The 17,736-nt window shown below is 40.6% G+C and overlaps 1 protein-coding gene across 4 annotated transcripts in view; it reads left to right on the plus strand.

Annotated features, from left to right (window-relative positions):
- Positions 1 to 17,507, plus strand: part of TTC23L (tetratricopeptide repeat domain 23 like) — a 48,527-nt gene extending 31,020 nt beyond the window's left edge. For 2 of the 4 annotated variants that reach the window (XM_004738044.3, XM_004738045.3), the window contains exons 9-13: positions 3,191 to 3,318; positions 3,631 to 3,780; positions 5,522 to 5,604; positions 13,284 to 13,390; positions 15,559 to 16,205. In XM_004738044.3, the coding sequence (XP_004738101.1) occupies positions 3,191 to 3,318; positions 3,631 to 3,780; positions 5,522 to 5,604; positions 13,284 to 13,365 (443 nt within the window). In that variant the 3' untranslated portion in view covers positions 13,366 to 13,390; positions 15,559 to 16,205. Of the gene's footprint in view, positions 1 to 3,190; positions 3,319 to 3,630; positions 3,781 to 5,521; positions 5,605 to 13,283; positions 13,391 to 15,558; positions 16,206 to 16,778 lie in introns of those variants that run through there. The other 2 variants (XR_006606589.1, XM_045079461.1) reach the window with 2 other exon arrangements.
- Positions 17,508 to 17,736: the final 229 nt, after the last annotated feature.

Raw genomic sequence — 17,736 nt, forward strand, 5'->3', positions numbered from 1 at the left:
AACCTCCTCACCTGGTAATGATTTTTTACTTTGGTGGGATGACCGAAGAAGCCTTCATTCCTGAAGTGAGTTCCTTGATCCAAAGCAATGCTGTGGAAAATACCATGATGGTGGGTGAGGCATTTGTGGGTTATGGATGGTAGTTTTGGTGGAAGCATTGCATACAGGGAAGGCAAATTTATATCCAGAGTAGATACCTCTTCTACTTAAGGACCATGAAGAAAATGGTTCAGTATAATCAGCTTGCTACCAGGTAGCTGGCTAATCACCTTAGGTAATGGTGCAAAAACAGAGGCTCAGTGTTGCTCTCTGCTGCTGGCTGATTGGGTACTCAGCCATGGATTTGGCAAACAAATGTCTTTGTTTTCAAGCTTGCTCCTGGTATCAAAATCTGTATTAGTCAGGGTTCTCCAGAGAAATATAACCAATAGAAGTAAAGGGAACACTGGTAAGTCTTAGAGTCCAAAGGCCCAAGAACCAGGAGCTTCAATATTTGAAGGCAGGAAAAGAGAGGTTTCCAGCTGAAGAAGAAAATTCACCTTCCTTTGCCCCCCCCCTTTTTTTTCAAATTGTTGAGGACAGATCTTTACTCAGTACTAATTCAGTTGTTCATCTCTTCCAGAAACCCCTTCACAGACACACCCAGAAATTGTTTTGGCAGCTGTTTGTATGTGGGCAAGGACATATGGGAAATCACTGTACCTGCCACTCAGTTTTTCTGTGAATGCAAAACTGCCTTAAAAAATAAAGTCTACTTTAAAGAAATCAAACATCTGAGCAAAGACATTAACATTCAGACACCTCCTAACATAGGAGGAGGTAGACTATAGTTAAGTCTAGGCAACTCATTAAAACCAAACCAAACAGGGGCACCTGGGTGGCTCAGTGGGTTAAGCCGCTGCCTTCGGCTCAGGTTATGATCTCAGGGTCCTGGGATCGAGTCCTGCATCGGGCTCTCTGCTCAGCAGGGAGCCTGCTTCCCTTCCTCTCTCTCTGCCTGCCTCTCTGCTTGCTTGTGATCTTTCTCTGTCAAATGAATAAATAAAATCTTTAAAACAAAACAAAAAACCTCACAAAAATATATCAGAATCTGTAGTTGCTACTATATAATGTCTAAAATGTATAGTTTCAACAAAAGAGAAGCATACAAAGAAAACAACCCATGGTTACATCCAGAAAAAGAATAGTCAATATGTCTTGACTTTGAGTGGGCTACATGTTGGATTTAGCAAACACTTAAGAGGAGCTATAAAATATCTTCAAAGGATTAAAAGAAACTGCCCAAAAAATTAAAAGAAAATGCAATGAAACTAGGAAGTCTCAACAGAGAAATAGAAACTATTTAGGATAAAAACAACCAAATGGAAATTCTAGAGTTGTAATATACAGCAACTGAATGAAAATTCATTAAATGATCTCAACATCAGATTTGAGATGGCAGAGGAGAGAATGAGATAGCTCAAAGGTATGGCACTGGAGATGATCTCCAAAGAGCAGAGAAAAAAGGTATTGATTTAGAAAAATGAACAAAGCATAAGGGATCTGTGGGACAATGCCTGGTGTATCAACAGACATGTAAGAGCCTCAGAAGGCAGAATGAGGCAGCAAATTATCTGAAGAAATAATGACCCCTAACTTCCCGGGTTTGTTATCTACAGATCCAGAATTCTCAATGCCAAGTAAGATAAGCACAAAGAGAATCACAACTAGGCACATAGTCAAACTGCTGAATGATGAGAAAATCTTGAAAACAGCAGTGGAAAAGCAGCTCTGTTCAGGGAAACAATGATATGATTAATGGCTGATTTCCCCTCAGAATAATGGAGGCTAGAAAGTAATGGGAAACATTCAAAATATTGGAACAAAATTCAATTAAGAACTGTATATTCAGGAAAAACTGCCCTTTGAAAATGAAGGTGAGACTGACTGGCTGACTGACTCAGCCACTCTGGCTCACTGACTGGCTCAGTCAGAAGAGCATGTGACTCTTGATCCTGGGGTTGTGAGTTTGAGCCCCAAATGGTGGAGTATTATTGAGGCAATAATACTTTACAAAAAGAAAAGAAAATGAAGGTGAGATCAATATTTCCTGATAAACAAGATTTGTTGGTAGCAGTCTTGGCCTAAAATAAATACTAAAGGAAGCCCTTAGGCCGAAAGAAAATGGGAGCACGTGTTAACTCAAATCCACAGAAAGGAACAAAGAGAACTGGAACTGATATGTGGATAATAGGGTATAAACACAACCACAAATATTTATCAACTTGTGAATGGTAAACAAAATGTGTATCTACTCCGCAGAAGGAGGAATAAAGTACTAATTCACGCAAGAACATAGATGAACCTTAAAAACAGCATGATGCATGAAAGAATCACAAAAGACTACATGTTATATGAATCCAATTATATGAAATTTCCAGAAGAGGCAAGAACAGAGATAGAACAAAGATCAGTGATTGCCAGACAGATGAGAGCAGGCGTTGCTTGCAACCAGCCATGAAGACACATTTTGGGGGTGATGGGTATCTTTTAAAACTGGATTTTGATCATGAGTATGTAACTACAAATTTGCTAAAACAGCATCAGACTGTGTACTTACAATGGTTAAATGTGTGGTATGCCAATTATATCTTAATACAGTGGCAAAAAATGTTAACAGTGCCTGCTTCTGAGTAGTGTGCATGAAGATGATTGTCATTTTTTTTTTGCTTCTATTGTATTTTCTAGACTGATTACATAAACATGTTATGTTTGGAATAAAAGACAACATTAAAAGTAAATTTTTAAACAATAACAACTCTATTTAAAATACTTTTTGAAACAAAAAAACACACACACACCGTTAGCAGGAATCCGAGTAAACAATATTCTCAATCAGAGTTTAATTTAGCTAAATATATAGTCTTTCATTGCCTTGGAGGTTTAATATGGTAGTTATTTGGGGTCTTAGGATAAGGCTATTCAGACATGGCTTTCTTTTCCTACAGAAAAATCCATACCCTTCATCAATAGAATAAAATTACATCAACTGATACCATCAAATTATATCTCAGACTTTTCAAGGGTCTTTATGAGACCTGGAACAAAAACAGGCAATGACTTTAAGTATGAAATGTCTAATTGAGCCAAAGCTGTATTACCTACTTGTAAAAGCTAGCGGCCTGCCTTCAATGTTCTCCTTTTTTGGCAGATGCTGTTGAGATATATTTTATAAAGAGTATCAATGCATATCAAGCAACATTGGGCCCAACGGATTATGAAACAGTGACAACCATTGAAGAATTCTGCAAATGGCTTGTCCAGAATGGGGAAAAACAGGTAAATCTGAACAGGTAATTCAACAAGAGGCAGTGCAATCTTGAGCCAGGGCCTTAGATTTTATTTGTGTCCATTCCTTCATCTGTAAAACAAATATGATAGGCATGCATGAATTAACTGTTATTATTAAATGTAAGCTCAGAATGCTAATTCTTCACAGAAACACATGGATCACAGTCACAACATCCTGATCCTGGTGAATCACGTCAGTGTGGCGTAGAATGCCTGCTCCATAGAGTTAATGGACTAGAACTGGCATACTCCTTCAGAATTACCAGGATGATTATAGATCTCTTTTCTTTAACTCCCCAGGAGGCTTATAGACTGCTAAAGGCTGCACTGAAGTCTCAGGTCATCAGCTATGGTGACTGTAGTGAAAAGGTGGCTGAAACTTTTTACAACATGGGCAGGATCTGCTTTGCCAAAGGACAGCTCAGAAAGGCGATTCAGCTGTTAAGGAAGGTGAATTCTGGCTGCCTTTTACATTTTCTCCCAGACCCCTAAGCACAACGTGAGGAGTGATGTGCACGTGCACGCAGTGTGTGTGCGCGCATGTGTGTGTGTGTGTGTGTGTGCACGTGCGCACACGCGTGTATTTTCATGCCCCTCCCCTCCCTCCTGCTTCCCTTTGCCTCCCTCCCTCCCTTTCTTTCTTTCCTTCCTTCTTTTTTCCTTTCTTCTCTATTCCTTTTTAATTTTTAAGTAAACTAAAAATTCACTTTCTTAGATGTGCTAAGGGAGAACATCCTACAGAAACTTTTGTTGTGCCCATGCCTGGACCAGAGTCTTTTATATTTATTTTATTTTATTTGACAAATAAAGACACAGTGAGAGAAGGAACGCAAACAGGGGGAGCAGGAGAGGGAGAAGCGGGCTCCCCGCTGAGCAGGGACCCCCCAACATGGGGCTTAATCCCAGCAGGACCCTCGGATCATGACCTGAGCCAAAGGCAGCTGCTTAAACACTGAGCCACCCAGGCACCCCTGATTTGGGTCTTTTAAAGAAAATATGTTTTTCATGTCCCCACTTAATTTTTCTAATACATGATTAAAGTTACAATAACAGTTTTAATATATTTCTCTGCTAATTCTAACATCTGTATCAGTTTGGGGTTGATTTTGGTAGATTTCTCTCACTATACTATCTCATGTGAAACACACTTTCCTGCTGCTTTACGTGCCTTGCTATCCTTGTTTGGATGCCAGACATTGTATATTTGACCTTATTCGTGCTGGATATTTTTGTATTCCTGTAAGTATTTTTGAACTTTTTCTAGAAGTCATTTGATTTATAGTTTGGTCCTTTTAGGTCTTGTTTTTTAAGACTGAGTAGATGAGACGAGAGCAGCACTTAGCCAAGGGCTAGTATCCCTCCTTCCTGAGGCAAAAGACTTCTGAGTACACCACCCAAAGGCCCGTGAAAGATGAGGCTTTCCAGATTGGCTGGTTGGAAGAAAGCACTGCACCAAGCCCTGTTCCCTCCAGGCCCTTCAGCTGATTGTTACCCCAGTGTTGGCAGTTTTCTCACATGGATGTGCTCATCAGGACTCTGCTGAATAGTTAAGGGGGACCCACTGCAGATATTCCTGGATCTTGTTCTATGCAGCGGTCTCTTCTCTTTTACTGTGTTCTGAAAGTCTCTTGGGACTCCCAGCTCCTTCTCCTCTGTTTGTGGAGTCTGCTGAGCCTCACTTTTTTCCTTTCCCTGCATCATGGCCTGGAAAGGCTCTCAAAGCAATAATCTGGGGGCAGTCGTTGGCTTTATCTCACTGGTTGCCCTCTCTCAGGGACCACTGTTCTTTGTTGGCTGATGTTCAGCATCTTGAAGATGCAATGCAAATTTAGGACCCTACACAAATCTCATTTATGTCCATCCACTTGGTCATAGCTATTTGGAAAATCCTCAGGGAAACCATACTGCAGCCATATTTGGGCCCTGTCACTTTGGTGATCCGTAGCCACATATGGCAGAGGGAGGTGCAATGAAGTAGAATGATACACATAGAGCATGGAAGTGTGCACAGCCTTCAATATAGGCTCTTTTTCCTCCATGGTTGGGAACCAGGAGGAGATGCTGTGCAGAAATTTGAAATGTAAACTTGTGATATCTCAATTCTACTAGTGCTCTCCTGAGTTTGGTTTATCATGAAGGTACTTGTCTCCTGATACTCTTTAACCTGCTATGTTTCTCAACTTACCTACAGTGTCTGATGATTCAAATCCTCTTATATGGAAGTGAGCACAGTAAAAGCAGAGACACAAGAGACCTCCTTACCCTATTGCAAAGGTGAGTTGTGACTCTGGTCATCTACCAGGTCATCTGTGTGGGTATGTGGGTAGTATGGCCTGATTCATTCAGTAGGGGCGATCACCCTTTTTGTTCTTGCTAGTAAGGCAAAATGCCAACTTGTACTATGTATTTGGCTAAATCCTTTGGAGGTAACCAGTTGAATTCTAGTAGTGCCTCAGGAACCAGTGTTATGGGGGTCTGCTGCAATAATACTTGGTATTTATAATATCTCTTTCAACGCTGAGCCTTGGAACCAAATCCCACAAGGTAGTGTCTCAGCTGACAACTTGTGACAGATCCAATATTGACATATACAAAGTAAATGAATACATTAAACTTGTTTTTTTCTTGCTGAACATACAAAATCTAGGTCCTTTGATATAAGGCAAGTTTTTTGGCAGGGGAGATTTATCTCCAGAGTCAGTAATAAAATAGTGTTTTGTGTAGACTTGCCCCCTTCTTTATCTTTGGCATATCAATTGCTTTTTGTTCATCTCAGAATAATGTTGACCTTGAACTATTCTTTTCAAAGAAGGAAGATAATTAAAATTTGTTGGGTGTAAGCACCTATAACTGAGCTAGGTCATAGTCATGAAGTACTTAATCCTCACAAACCCCTAGTATGATAGCTCTCATCTGACAGGATGGAGCCCAATGTTCTGCAAAGGAACTTGCCTGCATTCACTTAGTCTTAGAGGTTTGGGCCTAGGCAAGTGTGGCTCTAAAGGCCATGTGCTTTTCTCTTAGCACCCTCTAATAAGGAGGGCCATTGCTATGGAGTAAGAGTCAGGAACCTGACTGTAGTTCACTGGAGATGGCTCACAATGAATACATTTCTCACCAGGCTGGACTGGTGAGGGACAAGATGAGCAGAGAGAACACAGTCAGTCCATCCTATCCCCACCCATGAGTCAGAGCCACACTTCAACTAGGCCCAACAGAAGACGGTGCCCTGCTCTATTAGTATCCAGAGGAGGGTTCTCTAGCCTCTCTAGTAATGCCCATGTGAGGACGGTATATGGGGAACTTTGCCCCCTTCCTGCTAGTGGGTATGAAAGTATATTTTCCTGGTCAAGAACCATAACTCTATATATATATATATATATATATATATATATAGAGAGAGAGAGAGAGAGAGAGAGAGAGTTATATGTATTTATATAGTTCATTTCAGAAATGACCTTTCAGAAAATAATTAGTTATATATAGTTATATAAATATTTAAATATATAAGGTTCAGAAGTGAACTTTCAGAAGTTCATATGTGTGTGTGTGTGTGTGTATAGTATATATATATATTTTTAGGAGGGGGAAGGGGCAGAGAGAGAGAGAAAGAATCCCAAGCAGGCTCTGCACCCAGGATAGAGCCTGACTTGGGGCTTGATCTCACAACCCTGAGATCATGACCTGAGCTGAAATCAAGAGTCAGATGCTTAAGACTGAGCCACCCAGGTGCCCCCATAACAAAATAATAGGTGTCATATAGAACTCTTTCCAATTCCCTGGCATTATAAAATATATATACTGTTTCTAACCCTCAAATAATCCTGTTAGGTAGGTGTTTTATCTCCCATGTTCAGGTGATAGAAACAGAGTCAGAAAGTTTGAGTATCTTGTTTAAATCACCTAGCTGGTAAGTGTATTAAGATTTGAACGCACATTTATCATAGTTCAAAATGCACTTCTTTTTACTACGGGATAGGGATTCTGACTTTGATGCATTTGAGAATACATATGGAGACACCTGGTTAGCAGTAAGTCTCCAGAAGTGCATTTTACATGAGGAGAAACTGAGGACTGGTATTTTCCTAGGAAGAGGCAGAGCTGGGATTTTGAAACTCTAACAGCGGAATGTGCTCTTTGTAGGCTATGTAGCTTACTGTCTGAAGGCAGACTGTTTGGATTTAAAACTCGTGCCCCAACCTCACCTCTCCGACCTGGGTGAAGTTATTAAGCCTTTCTCGGCCTCTGTTTATTTATTAAGAAAATAATAGTATCTTGCTCAAAAGGTGGCTTTTCTGAGAGTAAGTTTATATATAATATAGCATACTTAGATCAAGTCTTGGCAGGCCTTAAATTCACAGTGGATAATAATTATGATGGTGATAATCTTTCTGAGATGCTGGAGGCAATAGGTCTGAATATTTAAGTGAGAAGCTTTTGTATGTCATGCAATTATTATTATTTTATTTTATAAGTAGTGAGTAAGGAGTATATATTAGTGGATTCATCCCTATCAGCGTAACCTGCCTCTGCCACTTACTAGGTATGTAGCCTGGGGGGAATCACTTAACCTCCTTAAGTCTTGGTTTCCTCATCATTAAAATATAGATAATGATATACCACATCCAGTTGTTGTGAATTTTTGATAAAATAATATGTAGAACTTGCATAGGATGGTGCCTGGCAGAGTCTATGCTCAGTCAGTGTCTGCAAAACAGCCTCCCCTGACCCCTTCTCCCTCAAAACTGGAGCTAAAGTTCTACTCAGCTTGTATTTAACAAGAGAAACTTCCAAGTAGCTGAAGTGACTGTACTTCCTCAGTAGTCTCAGGTCTTCCTTCCGGTCTCTCACTGTTCCTTGTTCCTTGTCTGTGGTTTGAAAAAAACAAGAGGAGAAGGAGAAATTAGGAGGGATTGGTCTAACCTAATTCAGACCCCAGGTAGTATGAATTTCTTCAGGTGCATGGAGACTGATCCTCTCTGTAGATGACAGTGAGACCAGGACCTGCCAAGAAAATCCATTAAAGAGGAAAAGTCTTTTGAAGGATCCTGCTGTAGGAGAAATGGAGTCAGTGGAGGTTTTTCTTCCACAGAAACAAGCCCATATCTCATTCCTCAACAACTGCTGAGCAAAGCCATAGGAGTAGCTGCCAAAGTCCAGATGTCAAAAAAAAAAAAAAAAAAAAAAAAAAACCAGTACCAAAATTGTTCTCTTTGCTCGAGCCTCTTGCTGGAATAATTAATCCCAGATGTCCTGGAACTCTGCTCATTCTCCAGTGTGCTCTTGTGCTTTCTACCCCACCTCCTCCGGAAACCCCATGACAACATTCACTGAACGTTTATTGCCAGGAGCCCAAATTCTTGGCTTTTAAAGTCTCTGCAAAGAAGTGAAAGCAGACATGGCCCCTTGAAGTAGGAGTTAATTCTAAGATTAAAAATGATAGTTGCAAGCCTCAAGTAAGATTTTAGTGTCTTAAAAAGGCAAAGAACATCTCAGATTTGGGAGTAAACTTTTACCTAAATCACAAATGTACTTCAGTTTTAATTATTTACACATCAGGCTCCTCCTAAGCACTAAAAATACTTATATGTTTCAGATAGAGTCCTTTCAGAAAAAGAGACACACATGCCTAGATGACTAGTCTGTAGTAAAACATGAATAGAAATATAAATAAAGAGGACAAGTAATAAATTGGGAGACCAGAAATATGGGTGGAAACTGTGCACACCGGGGGTAGGCTGCTGGGTTTTCAAAGCATAGTAAAATATCAGCAGGTAGCAGAGAAGTCAGAGGACGGCATTTAGGTAGCATGAATAAAAGCAGGGGCATGGAGATATCTGATATTTCTGAGGAAACACAAGTGACTGAGGGTGGTTGTGGTTTAAGGTACATGAGTAAGAAAATGCTGGAGATGAGTTTGGAAAGATCAATTAGGGTCAGATTATGTGATTTTTTCTGTGCCATGCTAAGGAGTTTAGAACGTATTTAGTAGTTAGAAGGATTTGAGCAAGATGTGACATCATCAGTTATTGGCTCTACAACATTAACTCTAACAGCAATGGAAGAAGAGATGGGACCTAGCGGGATGTTAGAAGTAGGGAGATCAGTTAGGAGGCAGATAGAACAGTTCAAGGGGGAGGTAGTGGTGGGAACTTAATTATCTAAAGCCATAGTAGGAGGAAGTTGGGGAGGAAGGATTGAAAAGCAATTTATGATCTGTTCTAACAAGACCTTAGCACCAATTAGATATGATGTGTGATGGAGGCAGGAGTCACAGAAGGCTTTGAAGTTTCTAGTGTGGACCATTGGATGAGTGGCAATGCTACTAAATGAGACAGTGCTGACAAGTGGAGATCATCTGGAGGATGTCTGGAGGGTCTGAGGAAGATGATGATTTCGATTCTGGATATGTTAAATCTGAGGTACCCACACTGCATCCACTTGGCAATGTCTGGTCCAGGAGCTCAAGAAGATAGATTCTGAAGTGAAGAGAATGGGTAAGAAACCCATGGAATATGTATATGTGAAATGAAAGGGCTTGGGAGGGAACACTTACACTTATTTTAGAGATAATATATGCACTGTGATTTAGAATCAAAACAGGACTCAAATTTGAGCTTTCCCACTTGCAGTGAGACTTCCTGTGTCTTCCTTTCTTCATCTGAAAAAAAAAAAAAAAAAAAACTGAAGGGGCACCTGGCTGGCTCAGTTGGTAGAACCTATGACTCTTGGTTTGGGCGTTGTGAGTTTGAGTCCCATGTTGGGTATGGAGTTTACTTTAAAAAAAGTTAAAAATTAAAAAATAATCTTAAAAATGTGAATAAAAAGAGCACTCTATTTAAAGTGCTTTACTTAATGTTTGGCACTGTGAAATGTTTGGCTTCTGTGAAATGTTAATTGTTGTCATGACTAGTATTATTTTGGAGTCATACAGAAGGAAGACCTTCTGTCTTCTTTTGAGATTTTACTTTTAAGATTTTGTTTATTTATTTATTTATTTAGAGCTTAGGGGAAAGTGGGGACAAGCAGAAAGAGAGGGACAAGCAGACTCCGTGCTGAGCAGTGAGCCCAATGCAGGGCTTCATCTCATGGACCTGAGATATGACTTGAGCTGAAATCAAGAGTCAGAGGCTAAACCGGCTGAGCCACCCAGGTGCCCCTAGTTTTTTTCAATGATAACAAAACAGTAGGAAAATCTCAAATGTCCACCAGTAGAAACACTAGTACATGTTTATGGTCAATATAATGAGGTCCATGTTTATGATCATATAATATGGTCATTCAGAAACATGAAGTAGAGCTTTGAAGAGTTGTAGAAAAATATTGTAGATATATTATTGGGGTAAAAACATGAAAAATACATATTAATGAGTATTATATGTAGTATCACCCATAAATATATATAAATATGTATTAGTAAAGGTAACAGTAGTTATCTCTGGAGATAAGATTATGGGGAACTTTCAACTTCTATATTATATATTTGTGTTACTTGACTTTTTCTTTTTTTAACAACAAATATGTATTATGTGATAAAAAGATATATTTTGAGGTCGCATGGGTGGCTCAGTGAGTCACTCTGCCTTCAGCTCAGGTCATGATCTAAGGGTCCTGGAATTAAGCCCCGCATCGGGTTCTCTGCTCAGCAGAGGGCCTGCTTCCCCCTCTCTCTCTGCCTGCCTCTCTGCCTACCTGTGGTCTCTGTCAAATAAATAAATAAAATCTTTTAAAAAAAGATAAATTTTTATTTTTTAGAGATTTTATTTATTTGACTTTGAGAGTGAGTACAAGCAGAGCAGAGGGAGAGGGAGAAGCAGACTTCTGCTGACCAGAGAGCCCAATGTGGGACTCGATCCCAGGACCTGGGATCATGACCTGAGATGAAGGCAGATACCCAACCGACTGAGCCACCCAGGTGCCCCTAAAAAATATAAATTTTTAAAGTGTACGGCATGTGTGTCAAATATTAAGAGACAAGATAATGTCGTGTTGAGAGAATGGACTACAGTCAGATGCGTGGGTCATAGTCCCAGCTCTGTTATTTATTAGTTGTCTGACCCTGGACACGTCACTTTACTTCTCAGTTTCCTTATCTATAAAAATCTATAAAATGTGACTAAAAAAATTAATGTAAGTAAAACTGCTCAGAAAGAGGCCTGACAGAATATGTGCTGATTAGAGGTGATGATGAAGATGATGATGATGCTAAGAGGATGAGGACTAATAAGAAGCCATTATGCTGGCAGATAGAGAATCACTAGTGTGATTAGAGCAAGCTATCCTAGTAGAGCAGATTTTTGAGATTACCCCAGTAATCCAGTTCTAATTGTATAACAGCCAAGGTCATGGACTTTAGAATTAGACCTATCTTAGAATCCAGGCTCTGCCATTCGAAGTGTCGTTCTATGTGCCATTCTATGTGTCATTAGGCAAGTTATCCTAAGTCTCAGTTTCCTCCAGTGAGGACTAGAACAGTATCTATAATATGGAAACGTAATGAAGAACAAATGAGATTTTACATAACACACTTAGCACAGTATCTGGCTCATGGTTAATAAATACTAGCTCGATAAATAAATAGTCAATAAATACTAGCCACTTTTACAACTCAAGCTCGTCATCCAGACATATTGGAAGGATGAGACTATGGTGCACCAATTTCATTTTTGTTATTTTTAAATGTTTCTAGGACAGCCACATGGCAAAAAGCTATTTCAGGATTACTTTTGAAGGGTCTTAAGATGTAGAAGCCAGGAGAAGCAGCAGGGAGGGCCATCCTTTTCTCTTCACAAGAGGGGAAAGAAGGGATGCTCACTGATGGATTAGTGGTCTGCTGTCCTCTTGGCCATATGACCAGACCAGAACAGCCTCTTCTGGGCTGAGGGGCTAGGGAGGGAAAGCCAAGGAAAGTAGGGTTTGGGGAGATTATCTCCAGAGAGAAGTGCAGCAAGACAGAGAATAGCTCATGTGCTGTGTCAGCCAGACCCACCTTGGTCAGGACTTTCATGATGAACTTTATGCTGCACCTGCTGGTTTCCTGGCCACTGCATTCCTATTCTTTTCCTATCATTTATCAATAAATGTTCCAACACTGCCCCTACAAAATTAGGGGGCAAATATTTGGGCAAACCTTGGTGTATGAATGGGTGGGAGGCAAATCTCCTCTTGCATCCTGGTGCCAAGGAGCAGCAGCTTGTTTAAATCAGGGTGCTGGGAAGATCTGGGGGCATTGGGGCCGATGGGGAAGTGAGCTTATAGCTCCTCACCTCAGGGCCTTCCTGAAGAGGAACAGAGGCTGCTAAGTAACAGAGCGCTAGTTTGGGGAACCTTGTCTGTAGCAAAGCGGGGGAAGAATTCTACAATCTACAGCCTTCTGCCACGTCTACAAGTATGGATTGATAGGAAGATACAGTGTGGAATAGGGCAAGGAGATCAAATATTTTTCATCTCACGGGCCCACTCTCTCAGTCCTAGAGTGATGCTTGAGGTTCCCAACCAAAAGGCTGGGTTTGGTGAAGCTGATTTATCAGTATTGTCACTGTGTATGGGCAGGAGAATGGCTGACCCAATGTCACACCTTTGCTATTTGGGCATAACGACAAGAGCAGGATACTCTGAGTGAGGGGCATCTCATGTGTGAGGACCAGCTCGGCTGTGAAAGAGCCACGTGATCTTTGGCTCCTCCTCTTCATTCATTCCTTCAACAAACACCTCGTGAGCACCTGTGAAGTGTGAGGTGCGGTTGAGATGAGGGCACTAATAACGATAAATAAAACACGGTCATTACTCTTGAGACAATAATCAAGTAGGAGAGGCAACCATGAGAAATAATGACAATATGAGAGAGTCCCCTAGTAGAAATCTCAGTACAGTGCAAGTGGAAAAGAGAGACAATCTAGGAAAGCTGGAAAAAGACTTCACTGAGAGGGTTACATCTGAGTTGTTTCTTGAAGGGCGAGTAACAGTTCATCCAGGTGGAGAAGAGAAACCATTCCAGGAAGAAGGAACTGTATATGCAAAGGCCCTGAGGTGTGACAGAGGACAGTGTTTGGAAGCAGTGGTAAGTTCTTTGTGGCTGCCATACAAGGTAGTATTTCCTGGAGGGTCTCGCAGGGACTGTTGATTGTAAGGGATGAGTCAGGCAGTGGCTTTGAGGGGGAGGGAGGAAGACTCTGGGGCAGATCAGTTTAGGAAAAAACAAAGTAGGGTAAACAAAGTAACAAATATTCATTTCCTGGACTTCTCAAAACTTTTAATATGCTAAGGTTCCCTACTGGCATGTTGAGAACAAATTAACTTAAAAAAAAAAAAAAATTCATATCTACTGAAATGGTCAGTGACTTAAATTTTGACAAATAAAACACAGTCTCTAGAACCAAAGTAGTGAAACTATCTAAAATTTGGTTTTATTATTTTTTATTTATTTTTTAAAGATTTTATCTATTTATTTGACAGAGCTCACAAGTAGGCAGGGAGGCAGGCAGAGAGAGTGGGGGAAGCAGGCTTCCTGCTGAACAGAGAGCCGGATGGGGGGCTCTATCCCAGGAGCCTGGGATCATGACCTGAGCCAAAGGCAGAGGCTTTGACCCACTGAGCCACCCAGACACCTCTAAGATTTGGTTTTATTTTAAAGCAAGGGTACGTGTAGCACATGCTTGAACCGAGGGTACAAGAATGCTTTTGTAGTTAAGAATTTGGGCCCCACTTCAGGACATAGTAAAGTCTGTGAACACGGCTACCTCACCAATGAACTATTTTATCTGACGACAGAAACATGACCTCAATACGTCCCTATGAACTAATTTTCCTTTATGATTCATGGTGGTTGAGAGCTGGGTCTGGAGACAGACAAGCCTGTGTTCAGACCCCAGAACCACCACTTTCTAGCTGTAGGTAACCCTGGTACCCTGGTATCCTCATCCACAGAATGGAGAAGAGAGTACTGCCTGTCTCTTAGTGTAGCAGTGAAAGTGAAATGTATGTGAAGTGGTGGTCAGGGTGGCCCGCCCTTCAGTATTCATGTAATAATAACTACTTTTACTATGACCGAAGCCTGGGCTTTGAGTTTATTACCTTCCGGTTACACCATTGGTGCATGGCGCACAACGAGAAAGTTAATAACTGTTGTTGGTGAAAAGCTACCACCTTTTCTGGAGTGGGAAACATTTTGCTGGTTAACATCTCAAAAATGAGCTGGAGCTTATGAGCCCTTGGAAACAGACAGTCTGACACCATTACTTAAACCCAAAGAAGATAACGTGTATCCTGTGGATGAAGTCGTGTCCTTTCAGTGACCTGGAGATTTCAGGCAAGGAGAATCCTGCCACCCTGTGGCGGAGGGGAGCAGGCCCAGGCCGACTTCTAGTTCCTATCACCAGCAGAGGTCTCTCAGATTTTGGCCCGCCTCTGAGTTTATGAGACCCTAGGCCATTGACTTAATTTGCGCCTAGTTCTTCTTCAGATTTGAAATCACATTATCTCGTGGTTTACTGAGAAGGAAGTTAAAGTGCCAGATAGCTTTCTGTATTTTATGCAGTCAGTAGTAGACAGAGAATGAATCAGTCTTTAGTGGAACTTGCATGTAAGAAAAGTCTCATAAAATTTTGCATCTCATGTTTCTGTGGAACAAATACTTTTTTTTCAGGCAAATAGGGGTTATGAAAACCACACTTTGCAGGCTTGAGGTCTAAATAGAAGATGACTGAAGAACACTTAATAGAAACCAGGTTTCTGGACCAGATTTCTTTTGGACCAGATTACTTCTAACTCCAGCCCGACTTCTTCAGTATTAGGAAATCAGAGTGTGGGAATCTTAATGGCTGGAAATGGGGAAGAAAGATCCTCTTTGTAGCACTTAACAGGGCTTCTGAGCTCTAAGATCTGTGTATTCATAGGAAGAGAGCACCTGAAAATTATGAACAATATAAAAGACCCTAAATTCTACAAATTTTTCAGCTGTGATTAAAAGCGATCCAGATATCTAAGATATCCTTGGCTGCTATCTGAACTGAAGGAAGAGCTCTGCTCTTTAGGGAGAAAAACCAAGACTCTAGAATCATTTTAGAGGCCTATTAGAAGAGTCAGCGTTTTAGGGGGATGGGCACATGGTGAAATCGTCCATTGCCTCAGACTCAGTCTAGCCTTCTAGCTTAATAAATTAGTGATCTGGGTCTGGAAGAGATGGCAAAAACAAAGAAAATGCACAAATGCTTTCCTCCTTTCCTTTAGGTCTTCTGTTATCGTTAAGAGAAAAACCTCTATACTAAGATAGCCAACAATAAAGCCAACTGTTGATAACAAAAATTCTGGACCACAAGATAGATTTATTAACACGGATGGCAACGGCAGACCCAAGGTGGAACTAAGGACTGTAAAGAAAAAACCCGAAAAACAAAAAACGGTCTACCGAGCGGCAGCATTACAGGTAAAGCACCCAGGGCCCGTTAGAACACATGGTCCTGATCGAGAACTTGGGGTGGGGAGGTAGGAGTCAGAAATCTTTTTCAGCCTGATGCTTTTAGTTTCTTAGTGACTGGGATTCCAATACTCTTCTTACTTACCTTTTATAGCTCAAATTTCATTCTTTTCAGTTCTGGCTTTTAAAGAAGATATCTAAGTTGTTGGTGGATATTTTAATATACTGTTTGGAAGTAGTTTTAGTCCTAACCTGTTTCAGGTCACTAAAACTGCCCTGTGAAGAAACATTTGATCTTCTGGAAACATTTGCCCTGGTTTCATGCCACGTGAAGGGTCAGAGTTTTTTTGTTTTGTTTTGTTTTTTAAATATTTTATTTATTTATTTATTTGTCAGAGAGACAGACAGACAGTGCACAAGCAGGCAGAGGCAGAGAGAGAAGCAGGCTCCCCACCGAGAAACCCGATGTGGGACTCGATCCCAGGACCCTGGGATCATGACCTGAGCCGAAAGCAGTGGCTTAACCCACTGAGCCACCCAGGCATCCCCAGAGGGGGTTTTTTGATTCTTATTATAAATGAAGAAACTAGGGATAAGAGAGACTGATTTGTTCAAGGTCAGCCTGGTGATTATAAAGCTGACTTCCTGAATCATAGATGATTACATCTTCCATCTTACTCTGCTGCCCTCAACCCCAAACTGGATTTAAAGAGAAGGAATGTTCAAGGTGCTTAAAAATAAAAATCCTTACCCCCTGAACAAATGTGTATCCAGGAAAAGAAATCAGCAATCTCAGATTATATTCTTTACTGTCTTCTTCACCTACTTAGGGAGAAAAATCAGATTCCTGTGAGTTTACAATATAAGAAACATTTTCCCCTTTCATCGATTCTTGGTTATGTTGGCAGATTTAATGGAGCTCAAAGACTGTCTTTGGGGATCCAAGTGTCTTCTAACAACATCTCTCCTTCACTCAGTGCTTACAAGAACATTTTGATTGTTCATTCAGAAAATAATTATTTTTAAATTTCAGTCCTTTGTTCAGTCTGACCTCATGATCAACCAGAACCCCGAGCAAGGTATAGTGGTGAGTAGTGTGCTACGGCCTAAGCACACATATAGCAGTTGATCCAATGACTTGTCTATAGACTGGTAGTCTCCCTCCTGCAGCTGTGTCCTCCGTTAGCTGATTCCCAGAGAGCTTTCAGTTTGGCACTCAGTTCTAAGGTCTCAGACTTAGCCCTGGCTGGAGATGGCTATGGCCCACTGACCTTTACTGCAGCGCTTGTGAACTGGTCACACAATCTGTCCTTGCTAATTTTAGTCCTGTCTGGAGACGGGCCTGCTGTTCTGACCCAGAATATTCTGGACTAAAGTTGCCTTAGATGAGTCGCTTCCATTTTTACATATCCAGATGAAAATGGGTTTACAACAATGACTGTGATAAAAAACAAAAGTACCAGACAGAAGTGGCAATTTGGACTCCATTTTGCATGTCACTAAAATTTTTAGAATTAATATCTTGGGAGACCCCAACGTCTTAAGATTCGACTGACACACCTGTATCAATAAAACATTAGCATGAAGTGTAACACTGCAAAATAAAATGTTATGGTGCAATCCTGTTATTGCGTTCGAAATTAGTTTTAAATACTTAAGTATTTCCAGTGTTTACTGACAGTGTAAAGTTGCTAGTAGTCCATTTTGTGAGATTTTGATGTTAAAATGTTTAATTAAATGGTGGTGATAATGAATGGTAGCTATAGTTTTAATTCGCAACTTTTAGATTCTTTTAAAATTAGCTAACAGGCACTGAAATTTTTGAGGTGGTTGGGGGTTAGCTATTTCCCTACAATCTCTGCAACAAATTAGAAAAGGAAAAAAAAATCAAGCCCAGATCAAACTGCCCCACATACAGATTTTAATAAACATTTGCCAACAAACATACATGCAACCTATTCCTTGAGGTCAGTAAAGCCCCACTTCTCTCT

Source organism: Mustela putorius, unplaced genomic scaffold, assembly GCF_011764305.1.
Source record: "Mustela putorius furo isolate JIRA1106 unplaced genomic scaffold, ASM1176430v1.1 tig00000407_pilon_pilon_pilon, whole genome shotgun sequence".
In the NCBI taxonomy this organism is placed as follows: Eukaryota; Metazoa; Chordata; class Mammalia; order Carnivora; family Mustelidae; genus Mustela; species Mustela putorius.